General features: G+C 40.6%; 1 protein-coding gene across 2 annotated transcripts in view; it reads right to left on the reverse strand.

Moving 5' to 3' along the window:
- Nucleotides 1-23971, reverse strand: part of YL-1 (Vacuolar protein sorting-associated protein YL-1) — a 71087-nt gene that overhangs the window by 16550 nt on the left and 30566 nt on the right. For both annotated transcript variants that reach the window (XM_068347972.1, XM_068347973.1), the window contains exons 4-8: nucleotides 20979-21069; nucleotides 7880-8071; nucleotides 7145-7308; nucleotides 3142-3341; nucleotides 179-302 (exon numbers count right to left, since the gene is read on the reverse strand). In XM_068347972.1, coding sequence (XP_068204073.1) covers nucleotides 179-302; nucleotides 3142-3341; nucleotides 7145-7308; nucleotides 7880-8071; nucleotides 20979-21069 — 771 coding nt within the window. The remainder of the gene's footprint in view (nucleotides 1-178; nucleotides 303-3141; nucleotides 3342-7144; nucleotides 7309-7879; nucleotides 8072-20978; nucleotides 21070-23971) is intronic.

Below are 23971 nucleotides of genomic sequence, written 5' to 3' on the forward strand. Positions count from 1 at the left end.
ATTCGAGAAAGTCTCCCCTAGCTAATGCTTCACTCACTTTAATAGCAACCTATCAATTGGTCTAGGAAATTAAAAGCATCGAAGGCCCAAGGCTAAAGTAATAAAATTGCAATTAAATGAACACATTTAAGTGTTTCCAAAGGATGTAAATTACATAAAAAAAGGAAAAAATACTTACATCCTTATTATTACGATCACCCTTATCTTCAAGTTGCTGGTAATATGCCTCTCGCAAAACACGAAATGACTGTAGAGTGGCATATGGTAATTGTGTTACAGGATCAAAATACCTTGCTGGCAGCCTGCAAATACAAATGTTCATTAATATAAGTGAGCATTTTCAAATCTATTGAGATGCTAACTAACTGAACAAAGGTGTCAGAGATAAATACTAGAATCTGGGATAAAGAACAGAATAGAAAAGACTCGTGTTTCTCAATACTTGTCAATTAAAAGATCTGGTTAGGAAAGGCAAGAATAGTGTTCTATATCGACCAATATTCATGTTCAATTCTTTTTCTTGGACAAACTTCATCTCTACAAATCCACTAATTTTAGTGGCAATTCTGTTAAGTGGTTTAGCAACCTAAGGTCCATATTTGTGGGAAAGGATTGATGAAAATTTAATAGAACCATTAGCACAAGCAACAAAATATTTTCAAAACTAAACCACATCCCTCACATAAACAAAGGATTTTGTCTTTGGTCTTAAAATTAATATTTCCCTCAACAAGAAAGTAGATGGCCTTATTACCATTAAAGGGATGGGAATTCTTCAGAATTATATATTTGGGAGAGTTCTTTTTCATAAAATATTAAGTTAGAAATTAAAACCTATGATAAATAGATATTCAAATTTTATCTTGCCTACGGTCCCCACCCAAGGAGGAGGGATCTAGCAGAGGTTGTGCAACAAACCTGCGAGCACATTCCAAAGAGACAGTGCTCTGAACGAGGAGACCTCCTGTAAGGGTGAGGGGTAAGGCACTCGCTTAGAAGTCCTCTGGCAGGTGATGGGCATTTCCCTCAGGAAAAATGCCCAGGAGACAAATCTCACTCTGAAGGTACCTGACTGGTACGACTGAAGACTTCCCTGGATACCCCAAAGGGCTGTTATCTTCCAAAGCAGGTTCCTCCTGCTGGAGTCGAGACGATAGTAACTGATGTAACTTCTCCTCTGAAGGGGAATACTGGTTACCCAAGAAGGGCCCCAGCTAAAATAGCACATCACATTTCTGAAAAGGAGGGCCAACCGTTTCACTAGGGGAAAGGAAGGACTCTTGCCCCAGGGCTTGCCCTAAAGGTATTAAGTCAGGAGTCACTAATCTTGCTCGATTGGACCCGGGAGGATACTAAAGGAGATATCAAAGATCAGAGTACCGGGGATGGAAGAAGACCTTAGACCTTTAAGGCGAAGAATTCCTTTTCGGCTTCTTCCTCCTCCTGCCATACTTCTCCCACAGGGATGATGACCACTCCCATCACTTGTTGCAAAGGGAGGCCTGGAAACAGGAATGTCCTTTTCAGGTAGGGCACAACTAATGAGGATCTGTCTCAGTAGCATTCATAAAAGTGCGGCAGCATTCATAAAAAGGCTGCAGGTGTTAGGCAGAGCACTTCTGCATTTCTGCAGGCATCTTCAAAGTCAAAAGCAGTCACACTTGAAGTCTCAAACATGCTGGAAAGAGATAAAGATTATAATAGAAGAGCTGCAAATATCTTCCCTGATGACTGAGATCTAAAGCCAGCCAAACACACAGAGGACTGACCGTACGGTTTGTCTGCAGGACTGGAGTGGCGCTCCTGTCATGTGAAAAATGCCCACACTTGCTACAGATTAGCCTGCTTAGTTCAAGAGGATTGAGCACCCAGGATTACCATGGTCAAGTCTTTGTTACCTATGTATCAAATTTGGTACATTACAGGATTTCAAGTACTATTGGCACCCTACATCTAATTTAAAAAATCCAAAATTTTGGTACTTGACGAGGATTGAAACTGATAAGACGAGAATGATCATGAATGGGAGGTAAATCAGTTGTTGTTTGTGGATGATTCTGTACTGGTTGCAGACTCGGAAGAGAAACTTGGTTGATTAGTAACAGAATTTGGAAGGGTATGTCAGAGAAAGAAGATGAGAGTTAATGTGGGTAAGAGTAAGGTTATGAGAAGTACGAAAAGGGAAGGTGGTGCGAGGTTGAATGTCATGTTGAATGGAGAGTTACTTGAGAAGGTGAATCAGTATAAGTACTTGGGGTGCATTGTTGCAGCAAATGGTGGGAGAGAGGAGAGAGAGAGAGAGAGAGAGAGAGAGAGAGAGAGAGAGAGAGAGAGAGAGAGAGAGAGAGTGTGTGTGCAAAAATAAACACAAAGATGATTCTGTCAAACTCAGTCATGCAGACGATGCAGTAAGGATGACGTCATCATTCGTTATTTGTAAAAATAATTGGCTGAAACTTCTGGAGAGCATGTACAATATGCTTACACATACATAGAAGAAATAAAACTATTTTTGATTTCTGAAAGTTGGTATGTCAAAACACCATGGCGGACAGTCCCATTATGGTTTGTCAGTAACCCAGCACAGTGGGGGGGTGGGGGGGGGAGTTGCCTCCCCACTATTGGTAGGTAAATACCTGTCGGTTGTTGACACCTCGTATTCCAACTTCACTATTATCATTTCCTATGCAAAATGCAAGGGTTTCTATTTGTGTAGGAACAAATAAAAAATGCAGTAAAGAATCCATAAAACAACTTAATACCTAGGACCTTATATTCCTCAACTGCTATATTAACCCTTTTACCCCCAATGGACGTACTGGTACGTTTCACAAAACTCATCCCTTTACCCCCATGGACGTACCAGTACGTCCTTGCAAAAAACTGCTATTTACAGTTTTTTGCATATTTTTGATAACTTTATGAAAAACTTCATGCATTTTCCAAAAGAATGAGACCAACCTGACCTCTCTATGATAAAAATTAAGGCTGTTAGAGCAATTTAAAGAAAAAATATATAGCAAAATGTGCTTGAAAAAGAAAATGCCTGGGGGTTAAGGGTTAGAAAGTTCCAAATAGCCCGGGGGTAAAAGGGTTAATACAAGATGCAGCATATGATAAGAGAGGTTTTCATGCACATACCTTGTGATGGGGCAGATATTCTTTTGCACTACCTTGGGTTTGACTCTCCGAAAAGCCCTTTTATATGATCCCTCATTTGAAAATGTAATAAACGTCCTCTCACAAGTTTCGACTGGTTTACTGGGACTTTTACGCACCAGCTGATTTTCAACGTTAACATTGGTTGCTTTCAGAATATCTGCAGTTTCTCCTAACTGCTCCTGAAGAAAAAATATAGATAATTTAACTCCTTTATGCCCACATCTTTATTAGGAAATGCATCTCTTTAATAATTATAATATTGAAAAAAATCCTTATACATACCGACTAAGACATGACCGTCTATCATTGGAACTAATAGATTCAAAGAGGGTGTGGATTCAAGGGAAAAATTTGAGTTACAACCTGTTTTTGCAACATAAATCCATTTTAGCCATATAAATTGAGTTGGAAATCCTTTATTTTGTTGTATTATAGGAGGAACATAGAGAGGAGACGTCCCCTTTTTTGTTTCATTTGTTTGATGTCGGCTACCCCCCCAAAATTGGGGGAAGTGCCTTGTTATATGTATGTATGTATGTATAGAATCTTTTTCCCATTGCTGGCATTAAGCCCGTCTCCAAATCCTACTCTCAAGACAATGGTAGAGTCCATGAAATTTATGCAGCAAATGAACCTTTTACATATCTACGGTAAAAGGGTGATTGTTTTAAAGATGGAATAATTAATTTGCACAATACAGTATAGAATTCTTTTTCCATTAAAAATAAAATAAAAATGTAAGAAACAGACTATTCCTTAATTTTCATAGTGATATAAAAAATGCTGAAAGTTACATTTTCTTTATAGGTCTTGCCATTTCACACATGATTTTCACTGAAATTTGAAAAATAATAATGGAGGTTTTTAATGGTTTATAACTCCTGTTTTTTAATATAACTTTTCAAAGTTTTACTTGTACTATATCATGAACATCATGCCTCAAGTTTTGGTGTTGGGTATCATTAAAATAAAACTAGAATTTCTATTCACATCTCATCATTCATGATGATCCTGATACATTATTTTAATCTATCAGGACTGATCCACCCGGCCTGCAGAGGTGCTAGCCATGAAAAGGTGTTTGAAATATCCCTCAAATTGCAAGTATTGTACTGTACTGTACTATAATTCTGGTAAAAAGGCTGAGAAGAGTTTGCAGAGACCTTCTTTATTAGTGGGGAGAATCTATTTTCCCATTTTTATTTTTACTTGCATTACTGTTATCCTTCCTCTCCTAAATGACATTAAACAAAATAAATTGCAAGTCAATGGTAATTGGTCTGGATTGTAAGACGTTAACTTTAATACAATAAACATTAACCATCTCCCTTAAAATGAATACGATTGAAGTGCTCAAGTGTCAACATTATTGAAGAACTCTTCTACCAGAGTGAGTGCACTCTGTGGAGCACACAAGTGTCTTCATATCTCTCTACAGATGTGTTGTACATCACGATGAAAAGACTAGAGAGCCAGAGGTCGGCCAAGGCACCAGCCGCCCGTTGAGGTACTACCGCTGGAGTGTTATGGGATTCTTTGACTAGCCAGACAGTACTACATAGGACCCTTCTCTCTGGTTACGGTTCTTTCCCTTTGCCTACACAGACACCGAATAGTCTGCCTATTCTTTACAGATGCTGCTCGTACACCTGACAACAGAAATTGCCAAAAAATTCTTCTTCACCCAAGGGGTTAACTACTGCACAGTAATCATTCAGTGGTTACTTTCCTCTTGGTAAGGGTAGAAGAGACTATTTAGCTATGGTAAGCAGCTCTGCTAGGAGAAGGACACTCCAAAATCAAACCATTGTTTTCTAGTCTTAGGAAGTGCCATAGTCTCTGTACCATGGTATTACACTGTCTTGGGTTAGAGTTCTCTTGCTTGAGGGCACACTCGGGCACACTGTTCTATCTAGTTTCTCTTTCTCTTGTTTTGTTAAAGTTTTTATAGTTTATATTGGAAATATTTACTTTAATATTGTTACTATTCTTAAAATATTTTATTTTTCCTTATTTCCTTTCCTCACAGGGCTATTTACCCTGTTGGGGGCCCTCGGCTTATAGCATCCTGCTTTTCCAACTAGGGTTGTAGCTTAACATTTAATAATAATAACAACTGGTGATTGTTACCTGCAGGAACTGGCGGTGCCGTCAAGCTTATGTGAAGAGGGGAAAACTGATTGGTCACAAGAGAAGGGCTCTCTTTTAACAGCTTCCTCCCTTTCCCAGTCACCATCCATAGGAGGACCTTATCAGGGGGTGATGGGGCTACTTATGGGTGAGGTCATGTCAGGAACTGCTTCTGCTACCGGAGAAGAGGGCCACACCAACCCTTGATGTCTAGGAAAATGCAATCACGGATCAGTCTCTGAGAGATGGAAGATCTAGGTATCGAATAGAAGGGACATCTCGTGTGATGGTGTTTTCGAAGCACCTTGGGAAAGGCACAAGGTAAGACAGGGACGGAGTGGCTGCCAGATCTCATGGTCACTCTGGTACGAGACCGAGTAATGGTGGAAGGAGCACGAGCTCCTGTACCTTACTGGGGGTTAGATTTAGGTACACGGCTGCTCTTCTCACGAAACCATGCAGAGATATTGGCTGGTGTTTTGAGAGATGCTGAACAATCGGTCGTGCTGTGCTTTGGTGAATCCTTCCTTCTCTTTGGTGGTAGGAGACCTTGGAAGGAACAAGTTAACTGAAACAGGTTAACCAAGTCCCTGATGACTCGAGGGTGACAATCAGTTGAGGTATAAGAGTAAATTCTATTCTGATTTTTGTTTCAGGTAATGTGGTTATTAGGATCCAGTCTACCAGCTTAGTTTTCTATCTCGGAATCCGGTAATCGTAAAGAGCAGGTCGGCGTTTCAAAATAGACCCTATTTAGTATCTTGAGTGTGAGGCTCATGTAGAGACGATTGACTGTTAGTGCTAGGCCCCATCAGAACCCATACTGAATGGTGCACTCGAACCACTTGGCCAAACTTGACAAGTCAGCCTTGGGTTCGAAACAGGGCAGGTTAGGCTAGAATCCCTGCTTTTGCCTTCTCACTAGTCTTCTTAGATTCAACTACTGAAGCAGAGGAACAAAATCTTATGAAGCCCATTACCATCAAACGACAAACCCTCGTTAATAGCTAAATGCATTATCAATCTCATTCTCATTGTTATTAACTAGCCTAGTACTATTTTGGATTTTCCCAAGAACTAACTGTTTGGATTTGGAATTCTGACAGCTTTATAAGAGGAACGGTAAGTGATCATATTTCTCACAACGATTTTCTGAATCGCAATATTCTGGCACAGGACAAAAAAGTGAATGAGTATCATGATCTCTCACTAATGACTCTTGAACAACTCTCACAGGGACCACTAACAAATACAGATATGAATACAGAAAACATCTCTTATTATCATTAATAACTTTAAATAAAAAAACCACCTAATCTGGCGGGAGTACACACTGATACTATCTAACCAAAATCAACAAGATGATTGAAAGGAAGATGTGGTTGTAACATTCCCAAGCAGAGGATATTTCCATTAACCACCAGACCATCTCGATACAGTACTAAAGGACTAAGCCTTATTGAAAGGAAAGAAAAAAAAGATTTATTTTCAGGTTTTATGTGGATATAACTCCAGGCTTTGAAATTCAGTAGAAGCATTATGAACATCAGGGGTTTCATAAAAATAAAATAATTGAACATGAACAGATTAATGCTGCTGGATGTAAGGCAAACTGAGGACAGATGATGGATAACAATTTAAGATCCATGAGGAAGAGCTTCCTCGTAATTTCAAAACACTCGAATTGGCGAATGGAATACATCTCCTTTCAAGAGAAACCCTATATTGGCCAGCTGTCATACAACGGGATACATGCATTGTAAATCAAGGTTCTGTCATGTATAAACGACCATTAAGATTAATCAAATAAAACATATCAAGCAGACAACTTTCTAGTAAAAGAGGGAAATACCTGTGTATCCACATCCACGCTGGGTTCTTCCGTTTCCATTTCTTCAGATTTAATTTCCTGAATGAGAGGCATTGCAGTTGATTGATATCGAATGAATGCTGTAGTGAATCCTCGTCGTACAACTTTTGGTTTCTTACGATCTAACTCGGCTAATTCGTATTTTTCTGCAAAATATACACCATCTTTAAATTCACCCAAAAAAAAAAGAAAAAAAAAAGAAGAAAAAAAAACAACAACAACAACACCCACCTTATAACTTAACAAAAAAACTATATTATGACAAATTTTTATACAAACTATCAAATTGAAGACAATATCAAAAAGATGCATTGCAATGTAGGGCAGGTTATTACTGTGGACATATCTGAAGGACACATGATTTGCTTTTTGGATACAAAGTCCTAGGCAAAGGATAAGCCAACTAAATTCCAGGATAATTACCATTATTATTACCACTAGCTAAGCTACAACTGTAGTTTGAAAAGTAGGATGCTATAAGCCCAGAGGCCCCAACAGGGAAAATAGCCCAGTGAGGAAAGGAAAACAGGAAAAATAAAATATTTAAAGAACAGTAACACTACTAAAATAAATATTTCCTATATAAACTATTAGAACTTTAGCTGAAAATTCCTTAGAGACCACACCGCATATTAACCCCATAAGATTATACTAAAACAAACCATCTTGAAACTATGAATAAAGTTAAAAAAAAAATGAGAAAGAAAACCATAATACCTAAAGACTTGAGATTTATCTCTTCTGTTATCTTGGCTTCTTCCAGCAACTCCTCTTGGGTGAGTCTTGGATACAAAGGCACCTTGTCTCTCTTCTTCATTGCCCTCCTCCTTTCCAGGTCTGCCCTCTCTCTCTGCCGCTTCACAGTTTCTGCCGATTTCAACTGGGTGGATTTTCTGATACCCTTTTTCTCTGAAAACCAAAAATCATACACTTCAATGGGAGGAATTCAACAAAAAAATATAAGACATAAAATTATGTAATAAATTTAGTTTTTCCATAATTCCATCAATCACCTACATACCGTACTGTATAGCCTTAAAAATTCTGTCATAGCGATGTCACGGGACATAGATACTAATACTGTAATTATTTATACATACATATACCAAGGCACTTCCCCCAATTTTGGGGGTAGCCGACATCAACAAATGAAACAAAAACAAAAAAGGGGACCTCTACTCTCTACATTCCTCCAGCCTAACAAGGGACTCAACCAAGTTCAGCTGGTACTGCTAGGGTGCCACAGCCCACCCTCCCACATTATCCACCACAGATGAAGCTTCATAATGCTGAATCCCCTACTGCTGCTACCTCCGCAGTCATCTAAGGCATCGGAGGTAGCAGCAGGGCCTATCGGAACTGCGTCACAATCGCTCGCCATTCATTCCTATTTCTAGCACACTCTCTTGCCTCTCTCACATCTATCCTCCTATCACCCAGAGCTTCCTTCACTCCATCCATCCACACAAACCTTGGCCTTCCTCTTGTACTTCTCCCATCAACTCTTGCATTCATCACCTTTAGCAGACAGCCATTTTTTGCTAACTCATTTCTTACACCCGTTCTCACTCTCACCACTTCGTTCCTAACCCTATCTACTCGAGATACACCAGCCATACTCCTTAGACACTTCATCTCAAACACATTCAATTTCTGTCTCTCCATCACTTTCATTCCCCACAACTCCGATCCATACATCACAGTTGGTACAATCACTTTCTCATATAGAACTCTCTTTACATTCATGCCCAACCCTCTATTTTTTACTACTCCCTTAACTGCTCCCAACACTTTGCAACCTTCATTCACTCTCTGGCATACATCTGCTTCCACTCCACCATTTGCTGCAACAACAGACCCCAAGTACTTATGTCAGGTTTAACTGCCACAGACCCGTAAAATTTCCCTTTTCTTTTGATTCAACAAATACATGACCTTAAAAAAAAGAATAGAGCCCTCTAGTGGTAAGTGGTATGGAATCCCGGTTGCCACATCAGCAAGTCATGGCCTCAATTTTGAAGTCAACATTATCTCTTCTCTTGGTGCCATGAATTGGTGGGGAGGAGGATGGACATGTATATTAACGTAAGGCAAGTATAGAAATAAGAAATTTTGTTTTCAAAATTTTATCCATCTCTATGAAACTCCCCCAAAAGATAACCAAAAGAGTAGTTAATAATTACAATACCGTAAAAACATACAACTTTAGTTATGGGAAGCATTTACTTTAGCGAGAGCAGGGATATTAGGATCAAGACAACCCACCCAGTCTTTGTCTTAAAGGTTGACTAGAATTGTGGTATTGCAAGGCTTTAGCAGCAGAATGAGCTATAGCATGTAGAGATTTTGAGGTCCTGTGTGAGGCTTTTGAGTCTGTGGAGCCCCATGTATGCTCAGAACCCATGCTGAATGAAATGCTATTTATATTAGAATCACTAAGGTTGGGTTAGGTTTGGCAAGGGGTTGAGAATGACTGGAAATACCTTACACAAGTTAAAACTTCTTTAGTTTAACAAAGAGAGTGAGTGAGATCAAGAGCTTGTGAAGCTTATCTATAAATCAAAAGATGGCTGAACTTGTGTGTTGTCTAAAGGTGGAAGCATGCCAATATTGTAGTCCTCCCCATTATAATCCCGTACTCTTCCCTATTCTCTCCTCTCAAGTAACTGCAATCATTGAAACATTTTTCCATCATGAGTGGTAACGAGAGTGAAACGCAATCGTGTCATGACATCGGGAAGAACTTTTTGTGTACGTGCGTTGTGTGACAAGTTTGTAGCAAAGTGCAAAACTGTAAACACCAAACTGAAAACAATTCTCATGATCCCTTCAATACGATTTCCAGTACAGATGGTGCAAGGGAGTCTTCCAAAAGAGATTTTATAAATTTGTTAAGTTACTTGGCTTTGGGTCCCCTGGGGAAAAGGCATTGATGATTATTGTGTTTGCGGTAAAATTGTCATCCAGACCTTAATAGAAAATATAGAGATAAACCATGCTTTTCCATTCCCTAGTGGTAGACAAACTCAGGCTTACATACCAGTATTTCTATTGTCTTTCACACTAAACCACTGAAAAATTGTGTGTTCATTATGAAGTGATTATAGAATAATTTTTTTTTTGTACTATTTTACTCAAAATAATAGTAAAGCACTGTGATTCTGTGTAGAAAAAAAAATTTACATCCATCGTGAAATGATTATTTGATTGCATAATAATCCATAACAGACAGCCCTTAAAAGATATAAAACAACTCGATTGGGCTTAAAGGACTAATTGTCGAATAGGGGAAAAAAAAGGGAGGCAGCCCCATTTTCTTCCAACTGGCAACATATAATCAGCTGACACTCGAACAAGAATAGCTTCATTCAGGTCAGTAAGCGTCCTGATCTAGGATGAATGCGACCATAAGTTGCATCCTGGCATACAGTACTTGTTTACCAGCTATCCCCTGTCCTTCTGGGAAGGGTATAGATGATGGCACCAAGACAAGCTTGAAATGAGTGTCTGTCATCATCTGCAGCTTTGCAATCATTGAACACGTGCAATAAATTGCAATTACATATTCGGGAATTCTTCCTTTAGGGAGAGTGCTTGCAGATCCATAGGTTCACATTAACTTTGTCACCATGTGCACTAGTGTTAAGCGCGCTAGTGTGGGCGCACATTGTCATTGTGCATGTCACAGGCTCACTAATGTTAAGCATGCTAGTGAGAGTAGGCACTCTTTTTGTGCTCGATCCAGAAGCACGCCTATCTGGAGCAAGCAGCGAAGCAGTGTGTTTATCAGCAAACGATGATTCCCAGTCCAAATTCACTATGGGCTCGGAGACATACAGTATTACTCATGAGTACGTGCATCATACACAGGACTCAAGTTTCTCTTTCGTGAAGAACTTGTTCCTACTGATATTGCCTTTATCTCAAACTTGTAGTGGGTTGGACAAACATGGAAGTCCAACTCGAGGACGGAATATTAGACGGCTGTTCGAGTTCAAACCCTTTGACAATGTCATAAAACGCTGAAGTTTTATTCCCCTTCAAGGGATTATGTCCAAAACCCTAGAAGAGCATCATCAATGGGAACAAGATATAAAACTTTAACTCCTCCCGAGGAAGCAGCTCACCTATATCGTTAAGGGAAACAGGCGATTCTCCCAGCCTTTGATGAGAAGCCGAAAGCCCATCTGCGTTATTTGATGGCAAGAATCAAAGCAACTTCAATGTACCAGCAAAGGGGTGAGGCTTCCCTGTCACTGGCCAGCAATTGCCTACTACTGCCAACACCTCGTTATAATTTTCATCTGCGGAGTTTCAGCTGCGCTTGAATCAATCTCCAAATTAAAGGACGAAGGTTTGTATTTGTGTAAGAACAGATCTAATAGCCAGAGAATATTGGATAAGTATAATAATGCACATCCTTACACTTCCTTCAATATACATGGATATTAAAGGACAAAGAAATCCCCAGAATTAAGACTAAATGAGTTTATTTAAAGATTAAATAGTCTCTTGTTGCCTTGGATCTTTTATGCGAGTATTATTAAAAACAACCCTCTTACATAGAAACGTCAAAGTTCACTCATCAGCGCACGCATCATAATGGTGGTGTTTCTTACTTCTAGAAAAATTTTTACTTTACTGTATTCTTTCACGTATGCTACATGACTTTTACACCATAAAGACAGTGAGCTTTTATAACCAAAGGAAGGCATCAAATGATGAAAATTACCTAACTAGCCATAGATATCTCAAGCTTATCTAACGCATAAAAAAGTGCATATCTGCATCACTTTTTAATTCCATACTACAGTCCAACTATAAGGTTGAGTCTTGAAGGAGATTAGCACAGTTACTATATCTCAAAATGTTATTTTGATAATAAAATAAATTTTTGAATATACTTACCCGGTGATTATAATAGCTGCAACTCTGTTGCTCGACAGAAAACTCTAAGGTAAAACTCGCCAGCGATCGCTACACAGGTAGCGGGTGTGCCCAACAGCGCCATCTGTCGTCCAGATACCCAGTACTCAATGTAAACAAAGACTCAATTTTCTCCTCGTTCCACTGCGTCTCTATTGGGGAGGAGGGGAGGGTCCTTTAATTTATAATCACCGGGTAAGTATATTCAAAAATTTATTTTATTATCAAAATAACATTTTTCAATATTTAACTTAGCCGGTGATTATAATAGCTGATTCACACCCAGGGGGGTGGGTAGAGACCAGCAATATATGTTTACATTATTATGAGCTAAGAGTTTTTATTTCATTTTAGAAGTTATCAAAATAACAAAAACAAAATACAGTAGGGTCCCGAATTATGCGAGAATTTGGTCGATTAATGACCTCGTGTAAATGGAAAATCGCGAATTTCGAAACACACAACAGAAATAATTCCATTGTGGCCATGGCAACCAGCAATTTGCCTATTCAAATGTGTTTACTACCCATTTCCAATATTTTCTTTGTACTATACTGTATTTCTTTATAATATCAAATTGTTTTTGTAAATAAATAAAACATTTAATATACTTTAAAGTTCTAATAACTTGAAAAATGGTTAAAATTACAACCAGGATAGGTGTAAACACCATATATTTCCTGTTATAACACAACCCAAAATAGACAAATTTAATGTTTGTCATATCTATTGTATAATACAGCTGGTGAATAGCAAAACCATCACTCTATAGACTAGCTTGTTGTATGATTGAAAATCCAGAATTATCAAAATAAAGGCGATTTTATATCATGCGTTTCCTAAACACGCTAAAAAGCACAATAGAAAACGACAACCAATGTTTTGTTTACGTTTATCTCTGATCACAACGAAGAAACAGACGCATTTATACATCTGTGTTTTTAATTGACAGCAATTTTACCAAGTATAGATTATATGTTGAATTTGTTATTACCAATGTTCTAATTATTTTTTATTAGAACTTTCAAATAAATGAAATGAATGCCATTTATGAAATGTTTTTCTTTATGATGCCGCCTGAAACGGAAACCTTCCATTTGTTTACGCTCCATCTTCGATCATCATAAACAAACGAATGCATAAACACACATGATCTAAGTCATAACTAATGATATTACAAACATTTAGTAAACATTATGTTATTACAAATATTTTACTTACCGTATCCATATAAATTCCTAAATTCGTAGCAAAGCTGGAAATTTTTTTTTTTCCTTATGCGTTTAATCCACAATAGCAAACTGCCGCTAATGACAGAGTGATAACTTACGATAATTCTAACTGTTACGAAAGATAATTGTCCTTTCCATATCCAAATACTTTTCCTAACTTCAGTTATAAGTCAACTTGTACCACCTCAATTATGGATCCATATGCAAAAAAGGTAAAAGAAGAAAGTACTAGGCCTATTTTTAAAGTCACCGAACAATTAGGTTACCGCTATAACGTTCGATGTGAGAGAGAGAGAGAGAGAGAGAGAGAGAGGGAGAGAGAGAGAGAGAGAGAGAGGGAGAGAGAGAGAGAGAGAGGTAGAGAGAGAGAGAGAGAGAGGGAGAGAGAGAGAGAGAGAGGGAGAGAGAGAGAGAGAGAGAGAGAGAGAGAGAGAGAGAGAGAGGAGAGAGAGAGAGAGAGAGAGAGAGAGAGAGATGTTTTAAAGTACTAAACAATAAATATGATAGGTTATAACACATTGGTGTTTATGTAATATTAACTGTTTAGATGGTTTGAATAAGTTAAGAAATGGTGTAAACAATTCTTTGTTATTGTATTCGCGCGGAAGCTAGACATCAGCTGATGTGATCACAGCCAAAAGTAAAACAAAAATAAGTTAGCAATACTCGATTTTTAAAACACACCCAAAATTTAACAACATAAGTACATGTTTTATTATAGCGCAATTGACATTTAAAGAGTAAAAATTTTCTGGAATAGAATGGTGTTTCCTAAAAAATAGTGGTTTGCGGACGAAATCGGTTACCGTATTTTAAGCTATGATTGAAATGGATGTATACACGGTATAATTTTTTCGTTTTGTATTTAATTGACACTCAAGAAAACCGATTTTGGTTTCTTCATCTATTTGTAAGTATTGTATAACGAGAGAGAGAGAGAGAGAGAGAGAGAGAGAGAGAGAGAGAGAGAGAGAGAGAGAGAGAGAGAGAGAGAGAGAGAGAGAGAGAGAGAGAGAGAGAATTATGACGCAGAAGGTTACAGACCTAGAACAGGGGAGGATGAAGGTGGGGGGAGTGATGAGATAGGCTGGGTGGACTCGCAGGGGAGACGGTAGGAGACGGGAGAAGGGGGGATTTGGTTACCAGTGGCTAAAAATAGATTCTGAAAGACGGTAAAGGGAAAAACGAATCCCATCGAATAAACAGAATAAGGAAAGGGAATAAGATCCAGAGGAATAATAGATATAATGGAATGAAAATGACTAGATGGTGTTAGTTGTGATAAGAATAATTTAGATATTTGAAATAAGAGTGTCTGAGGAGGTATAGAAGGAATTCGTGATAAATATAGAGGAATATCAAAGGATACAGTTAGTTTGCATTAAAGGGTTTGTTATCGTTTATCGGCAGTGAATAGCCTAAACTTCGGTAACGAGTCGTCAATATTTTGTCATATTTTAAACAGTACACATTTGATTTGCAAACATTGGTTTTGTAGAGTAGACGGTAAAATAAAATCTAGAGAGAGAGAGAGAGAGAGAGAGAGAGAGAGAGAGAGAGAGAGAGAGAGAGAGAGAGAGAGAGAGAGCAAATCTCTCTCTCTCTCTCTCTCTCTCTCTCTCTCTCTCTAGATTTTATTTTACCGTCTACTCTACAAAACCAATGTTTGCAAATCAAATGTATACTGTTTAAAATATGACAAAATATTGACGACTCGTTACCGAAATTTACACTGCCGATAAACGAACCCAGTCTACTCGTAAAAACCTTGAACGCCCAGAGGGAAAAATAAGGCTTTTAAATATACTGTACTAAACAAAAATAATGCTTTAATATACCATCATTAACACTACCATTACAATTATCGTAAGGTTGGAGAAAGATAAAGATTGCCGAGAACGTAACCACATTTCTGTTTACATTTTGTCAGCTGGACTCGCACAGTTAACAGTTGATTTCATTGTTGATGTGGAATTTTATCCTTAAATAGGCTATTCATTATGAAATTATGTTAATGAAATGTAATGTTGATATTGTTTTGTAACATTTATTATAAATCACCGTATTTAGGGCTACCAATATACTTAAAAAGACAATAGATTTGATACATTTTGTAGTGCTTGACTCGCGAACTTTGAACAGCCTCGCAGATACAGAAAATTTATTTTTGAAAAATGGCGATCGCGGAAAAGGGGAATCGTGTAATTCGAACACGCTTAATTCGGGACCCTACTGTAAATAGGTACCTGGTAAGGAAGTCGACTTGAACAATTACTCTGCCTTTTTAAGTACGTCTTCCTTACGGAGCCTCGCGATCCTCTTAGGATGCTGATCGACCCCTAGGATCTGAAGTATCAAGGGTTGCAACCCATACAACAGGACCTCATCAAAACCCCTAATCTAGGCGCTCTCAAGAAATGACTTTGACCACCCGCCAAATCAACCAGGATGCGAAAGGCTTCTTAGCCTTCCGGACAACCCAAAAAACAACAATAAAAACATTTCAAGAGAAAGATTAAAAGGTTATGGAATTAGGGAATTGTAGTGGTTGAGCCCTCACCCACTACTGCACTCGCTGCTACGAATGGTCCCAGTGTGTAGCAGTCCTCGTAAAGAGATTGGACATCCTTAAGATAAAAAGACGCGAACACTGACTTGCTTCTCCAATAGGTTTCGTCCATTATACTTCGCAGAGATCTATTTTGTTTAAAGGCCACGGAAGTTGCGACAGCTCTAACTTCGTGTGTCCTTACCTTCAGCAAAGCTTGGTCTTCCTCACTCAGATGGGAATGAGCTTCTCGTATTAAGTCTGACAAAATAGGATAAAGCATTCTTTGACATAGGCAAAGATGGTTTCTTAACAGAACACCATAAAGCTTCAGAAAGGCCTCGTAAAGGTTTAGTTCGTTTTAAATAGAACTTAAGAGCTCTCACAGGGCATAAGACTCTTTCCAGTTCATTGCCTACCATATTCGATAAGCTGGGAATATCGAACGATTTCGGCCAAGGTCGAGAAGGCAGCTCGTTTTTGGCTAGAAAACCAAGTTGTAGTGAACATGTAGCCTTTTCTGATGAAAATCCGATGTTCTTGCTGAAGGCATGAATCTCACTGACTCTTTTAGCTGTGGCTAAACATACCAGGAAAAGAGTCTTTAAGGTGAGATCTTTCAGGGAGGCTGATTGTAGCGGCTCGAACCTGTCTGACATAAGGAATCTTAGTACCACGTCTAAATTCCAACCAGGTGTAACCAAACGACGCTCCTTCGTGGTCTCAAAAGACTTAAGGAGGTCCTGTAGATCTTTATTGTTGGAAAGATCTAAGCCTCTGTGACGGAAGACTGATGCCAACATGCTTCTGTAACCCTTGATAGTGGGAGCTGAAAGTGATCGTTCTTTCCTCAGGTATAAGAGGAAGTTAGCTATTTGAGTTACAGAGGTACTGGTCGAGGATATAGATACTGACTTGCACCAGTTTCGGAAGATCTCCCACTTCGATTGGTAGACTCTAAGGGTGGATGTTCTCCTTGCTCTTGCAATCGCACTGGCTGCCTCCTTCGAAAAGCCTCTAGCTCTCGAGAGTCTTTCGATAGTCTGAAGGCAGTCAGACGAAGAGCGTGGAGGCTTTGGTGTACCTTCTTTACGTGTGGCTGACGTAGAAGGTCCACCCTTAGAGGAAGAGTTCTGGGAACGTCTACTAGCCATCGAAGTACCTCGGTGAACCATTCTCTCGCGGGCCAGAGGGGAGCAACTAGCGTCAACCTTGTCCCTTCGTGAGAGGCGAACTTCTGCAGTACCTTGTTGACAATCTTGAACGGTGGGAATGCATATAGATCTAGATGTGACCAATCTAGGAGAAAGGCATCTATATGAACTGCTGCTGGGTCCGGGATTGGTGAGCAATATATTGGGAGCCTCTTGGTCATCGAGGTTGCAAAGAGATCTATGGTTGGTTGGCCCCAAGTGGCCCAAAGTCTCTTGCATACATCCTTGTGGAGGGTCCATTCTGTTGGAATTACTTGTCCCTTCCGACTGAGACAATCTGCCATGACATTCAAGTTGCCTTGGATGAACCTCGTTACTAGCGATATGTTTTGACCTTTTGACCAGATGAGCAGGTCCCTTGCTATCTCGTACAACGTCAGTGAGTGGGTCCCTCCTTGCTTGGAGATGTACGCCAAAGCAGTGGTGTTGTCCGAGTTCACCTCCACCACTTTGCCTTGAAGGAGAGACCTGAAGCTTTTCAAGGCCAGATGTACTGCCAGTAGCTCCTTGCAGTTGATATGCATTGTCCTTTGACTCGAGTTCCATAATCCCGAACATTCCCGACCGTCTAATGTCGCGCCCCAGCCTACGTCCGATGCGTCCGAGAAGAGAACGTGGTTGGGAGTCTGAACAGCCAGGGGCAGACCCTCTCTGAGGCTGATACTGTCCTTCCACCAAGTCAGGCAAGACTTCATCTTCTCGGAAATGGGGATCGAGACCGCTTCTAGCGTCTTGTCCTTTTTCCAGTGAAATGCTAGGTGATATTGAAGAGGACGGAGGTGTAGTCTTCCTAATGACACAAACTGTTGCAGGGATGATAGCGTCCCTATCAGACTCATCCACTGTCTGACTGAACATCGTTCCTTCTTCAGCATGTTCTGGATGCATAACTGGGCTTGGCTTGTTCTGGGGGCCGACGGAAAAGCCCGAAAAGCTAGACTGTGAATCTCCATCCCTAAATACACAATAGTTTGGGATGGGACCACTTGTGACTTTTCCATATTGACAAGGAGACCCAATTCCTTGGTCAGATCTAGAGTCCACTTTAGATCCTTCAGACAGCGACGACTGGAAGAAGCTCTGAGAAGCCAGTCGTCCAAATAGAGGGAGGCTCGGATGTCCGCTAAATGAAGGAATTTGGCTACATTCCTCATCAGCCTCGTAAACACAAGAGGAGCTGTGCTTAGGCCAAAGCACAGGGCTTGAAACTGGTAGACAACCTTTTCGAAAACGAATCTCAGAAAAGGTTGGGAGTCCGGGTGGATGGGGACGTGGAAGTAGGCGTCCCTTAGGTCTAAAGAGACCATCCAGTCTTCCCTTCTGACCGCTGCTAGAACCGACTTTGTGGTCTCCATGGAGAACGTCTGCTTTGTGACAAAGACATTCAGAGCACTGACGTCTAGCACCGGCCTCCACCCTCCTGTCTTCTTTGACACCAAGAAGAGTCGGTTGTAGAATCCCGGGGTTTGATGGTCCGAGACTTTGACCACCGCTCCCTTCTCTAGTAAAAGACACTTCCTGTTTCAAGGCTCGTCTCTTGTCTTCCTCTCTGTACCTGGGAGATCGATCGATGGGAAACGTTGCTAGAGGGGGTTTCCGTACAAACGGGATCTTGTACCCCTCTCTGAGCAACTTCACAGATTGTGCATCTGCGCCTCTCTTTTCCCAGGTCTGCCAGAAGTTCTTGAGTCTGGCTCCCACTGCTGTCTGAAGAAGCTGGCAGTCAGACTCTGCCCTTAAAGGACTTGGTTCCTTTCTTCTTTCCTCGTTTCCCTTCGGCACGAGCACCTCCTCTGCTGGAGGCTCTGCCACGAAAGGGCGGAATAAAACGGGACGCTGGAGTGTCCATCCTTGGTCTAGCTGACAAGGTAGGCAAAGGGGTGGCTTTGCGAGCGGAGGACGCAACAAGATCGTGAGTGTCCTTCTGTATCAAAGAAGCGGCAATTTCCTTAATCAGGTCTTCTGGAAAAAGGCACTTGGAAAGAGGAGCAAACAGAAGTTCGGATCTCTGGCATGGTGTAACTCCAGCTGAAAGGAATGAGCATAGGTTTTCACGCTTCTTAAGGACTCCGGACACAAATGATGCAGCAAGCTCATTAGACCCATCACGTACGGCCTTGTCCATGCAGGACATAATGAGCAAGGAAGTCTCCTTCTCTGTCGGAGAGATCTTTCTGCTTAGAGCTCCTAGACACCAGTCTAAGAAGTTAAAAACTTCGAAGGCTCTAAAGATACCTTTCAACAGGTGGTCCAGGTCCGAAGATGACCAACATATCTTTGAGCGTCTCATGGCAAGGCGGCGGGGAGAGTCTACGAGACTTGAGAAGTCGCCCTGGGCAGAGGCAGGAACTCCCAAGCCGAGAACTTCTCCCGTGGCATACCAGACGCTCGATCTAGAAGAGAGTCTAGCAGGGGGAAACGTAAAAGCTGTCTTCCCTAAACTCTTCTTGGACTGCAGCCATTCTCCTATCACACGCAAAGCTCTCTTGGACGAGCGTGCGAGGACGAGTCTAGTAAAGGCAGGAGTGGATGACGGCATGCCTAACACAAACTCTGACGGAGGAGAACGCGGAGCCACAGAAACAAACTGGTCCGGAAACATCTCTTTGAACAGGGCCAAAACTTTCCTAAAGTCCAAAGAGGGTTGCGTAGACTTAGGCTCGTCCAGTTCTGAATGCGGTTCATCTACGTGTGCAGCAACATCATCATCAGAAAGTCCCTCATCCGATAACTGATGAGGGAACGGCAACGGAGTGGGTAACGGCTGGTTAGCTGAGTCCGGTCGCACGGGTGCATGCGTGACTGAGCCGGACGCAACGTCATGGAACTGTTGCCCAGTCTGTGAGCTGGCAACAACCATAGCAGCGCGGGGACGCACAGCGTCTACTCCAGACTGTCTGGACTGATGTGGGTGAGCAGTGGCAACCACACTGGGTTGCGGAGGTTGACGCACCGCGTCAAAACAAAACAACTCTGACGGTTGTTGAACCTCACGAACGTCAACGGAGACCTCCGTGCGTCGCTGAACGTCAACATGCGGCTGGCAGATCACACTGGAACGCATGGGTGGCGGAACTCTCTCAACTGGTGTGCGTGAGAAGGTTACCTCAGCGTCCACCGGACGCACAACCGATCGTGTGGGCGGTTGTAGGCAAGGAGCTGCACTAGCTGGTGCGGCAGCAACCTTCTCCGCACGAAAGTCCTGCATAAGAGACGTTAGTTTAGACTGCATGAAACTAGAATAATGTACTTCACCAATTAGTTGTAAAAAAACTCCAGTTTAGCAACAGCGAGTAAGTACGTCTTGTCGATAGCACGACAGAGAGAAAATTGAGTCTTTGTTTACATTGAGTACTGGGTATCTGGACGACAGATGGCGCTGTTGGGCACACCCGCTACCTGTGTAGCGATCGCTGGCGAGTTTTACCTTAGAGTTTTCTGTCGAGCAACAGAGTTGCAGCTATTATAATCACCGGCTAAGTTAAATATTGAAAAATATCTTACTTTTCCATTAGAGTGAATAATCTGAAAAGTGGCATTTTTCTTGCAGCATTGCCAGACCTTTCAGTATATCACAACATTGAATAAACAGCTGACCAGCAAAATAGTAAACTGTGCACCATTGCAAGAAAAGTAGTTGCACTACACTGTAGTGCACCCACATCACTAAAAATGACAGTATTATAAGACAACATGCTTCGTACCTTTCCAAAGCTAAGGCCAAGGTAACTTCATTTCACAATTTTACTTAAGAGCCAACAGTGATAAAAGTTACCCCATTATCACATACATAAAAAGTAAATATTTATATCAAGAACTAATATCATAACAATAAAGATAATTCAACAGTACAACTATTTCTCAGACTATTATTTATAAAAACATAAGTACTTTACCTAATGTTGCAAGGTCAAAAGGACTGCTCTTTTTGGCAAACTTCTTCTCTTTCACCTTTGTTACCGTATCTTTGGACACAGGTTTAGGCTCCTGAAAATCAGAGAGAGAAAATTTGGTTATCAAGTATAAATCTCTTAATTTAAAGTTATGGTCAGCAAAAACCCTAGAACTATTCTTTAACCCACTGGTGATCCCTGCCATGACAATATCGCTATCAGACCCATGACTTAGGTTGATGTTCGGTAGCAAAACTAACAAACGAATAGATATCAAGAAACTGAAAATGGCACTAAAAAGTTTAACACTTTTTACAGGGAATATTGTATTGACCCTTTTACCTCCAACGCTATTTGGAAATTTCCAACCCTTAACCCCCAGGTTTTTCATTTTAAAGCACATTTTGCAATATATTTTTTTTTTAAATTGCTCTAACAGCCTTAATTTTCGTCATAGAGAGGTCAGGTTGGTCTCATTATTTTGGAAAATGCCTGAAGTTTCTCATAAAGTTATCAAAAATATGCAAAAAATAAAAAATGTAAATAGCAGTTTTTTGCAAGGACGTACCGGTATGTCCATGGGGGTAAAGGGATGAGTTTTGTGAAACGTACCAGTACGTCCATTCGGGGTAAAAGGGTTAAGAAATTACCTCCTCTGACTTAACCCCAGGCATGTGTAACTTCAGACATCTCATTTTTTATGGGTAAAGTTTATTATAATTAGCTATTCAAATATCTTATAGCCAATATTATGATTAAACCCATTCCAGCTCCCCGACTTCAATAAAATTCATGGAACTTATCACATATGAATCTACATTTAAGATTTGTTGACATAATCAGCCTTTGAGTATAGTTAGAGAAGCTGATGTGCATATTGTTTCTATGCTAATTGATATTTCCAATCGCAATCACAAAGATGGACACCTGGGAAGAATACGTGCAAGGACAACATACATACAGCCGTACAGATGTAATCCACTTTAAATTCTTATGAAGAAGGTATTCGCCCTAATAAACTGAATATCTTATGTACAGTAATGCCTCACAACACGAAATTAATTCGTTCTGGAGAGGCTTCTGTTTAGTGAAAATCTTGTGCTAAGAGTCACAGTTTACACATATATCGCGAAATTCATTACAAACCCTACAAAAACTTCACGTTAAATTTTATAATAAAGCTACAGTATAGCCACAATGAAATACTGTACAGCCAAATACATTTGAAACATGTTATTTTCATTAGTAAAATAAATTTTTGAATATACTTACCCGATGATCATGTAGCTGTCAACTCCGTTGCCCGACAGAAATCTAAGGTCGGGATACGCCAGCGATCGCTATACAGGTGGGGGTGTACACAACAGCGCCATCTGAGAGCAGGTACTCAAGTACTTCTTGTCAACAAGAACTCAATTTTCTCCTCGGTCCACTGGTTCTCTATGGGGAGGAAGGGAGGGTCCTTAAATTCATGATCATCGGGTAAGTATATTCAAAAATTTATTTTACTAATGAAAATAACATTTTTCAATATTAATCTTACCCGATGATCATGTAGCTGATTCACACCCAGGGTGGTGGGTGGAGACCAGTATATATGTTAACATTAGAAGCTAAGTATCCCGTATTTCATTTAAGCAGTTATTCAAAATAACAAACATAAAATAAATAAGTACCTGGTAAGGAAGTCGACTTGAACTATTACTCTGCCTTTTTTAAGTACGTCTTCCTTACTGAGCCTAGCGGTCCTCTTAGGATGCTGAACGACTCCTAGGTGCTGAAGTATGAAGGGCTGCAACCCATACTAAAGGACCTCATCACAACCTCTAATCTAGGCGCTTCTCAAGAAAGAATTTGACCACCCGCCAAATCAACCAGGATGCGGAAGGCTTCTTAGCCTTCCGTACAACCCAAAAAACAACAATAAAAAGTATTTCAAGAGAAAGATTAAAAAAGGTTATGGGATTATGGGAATGTAGTGGCTGAGCCCTCACCTACTACTGCACTCGCTGCTACGAATGGTCCCAGGGTGTAGCAGTTCTCGTAAAGAGACTGGACATCTTTGAGATAGAATGATGCGAACACTGACTTGCTTCTCCAATAGGTTGCATCCATAACACTCTGCAGAGAACGGTTCTGTTTGAAGGCCACTGAAGTAGCGACAGCCCTAACTTCATGTGTCCTTACCTTCAGCAAAGCAAGGTCTTCTTCCTTCAGATGAGAATGTGCCTCTCTAATCAGAAGCCTGATGTAGTAAGAAACTGCGTTCTTAGACATCGGTAAAGCAGGCTTCTTGATAGAACACCATAAAGCTTCTGATCGTCCTCGTAATGGCTTTGTCCGTCTTAAATAGTACTTAAGAGCTCTTACTGGGCAAAGTACTCTCTCTAGTTCGTTCCCCACCAAGTTGGACAGGCTTGGGATCTCGAACGACTTGGGCCAAGGACGCGAAGGAAGCTCGTTTTTAGCCAAGAAACCGAGCTGCAAGGAACATGTAGCCGTTTCAGATGTAAAACCTACGTTCCTGCTGAAGGCGTGGATCTCACTGACTCTTTTAGCTGTTGCTAAGCAAACGAGGAAAAGAGTCTTTAATGTGAGATCCTTAAAAGAGGCTGATTGAAGCGGTTCGAATCTTGATGACATCAGGAACCTTAAAACCACGTCTAGGTTCCAGCCTGGTGTGGACCACCAACGTTCCTTTGAGGTCTCAAAAGACCTAAGGAGGTCCTGTTGATCTTTGTTGGAGGAAAGATCCAAGCCTCTGTGGCGGAAGACCGCTGCCAACATACTTCTGTAGCCCTTGATCGTAGGAGCTGAAAGGGATCTTACATTCCTTAGATGTAACAGAAAGTCAGCTATCTGTGTTACAGAGGTACTGGTTGAGGAAACTGCATTCGCCTTGCACCAGCTTCGGAAGACTTCCCATTTTGACTGATAGACTCTGAGAGTGGATGTCCTCCTTGCTCTGGCAATCGCTCTGGCTGCCTCCTTCGAAA

The sequence above is a fragment of the Palaemon carinicauda genome, chromosome 24 (assembly GCF_036898095.1).
Source record: "Palaemon carinicauda isolate YSFRI2023 chromosome 24, ASM3689809v2, whole genome shotgun sequence".
NCBI classification, from domain to species: Eukaryota; Metazoa; Arthropoda; class Malacostraca; order Decapoda; family Palaemonidae; genus Palaemon; species Palaemon carinicauda.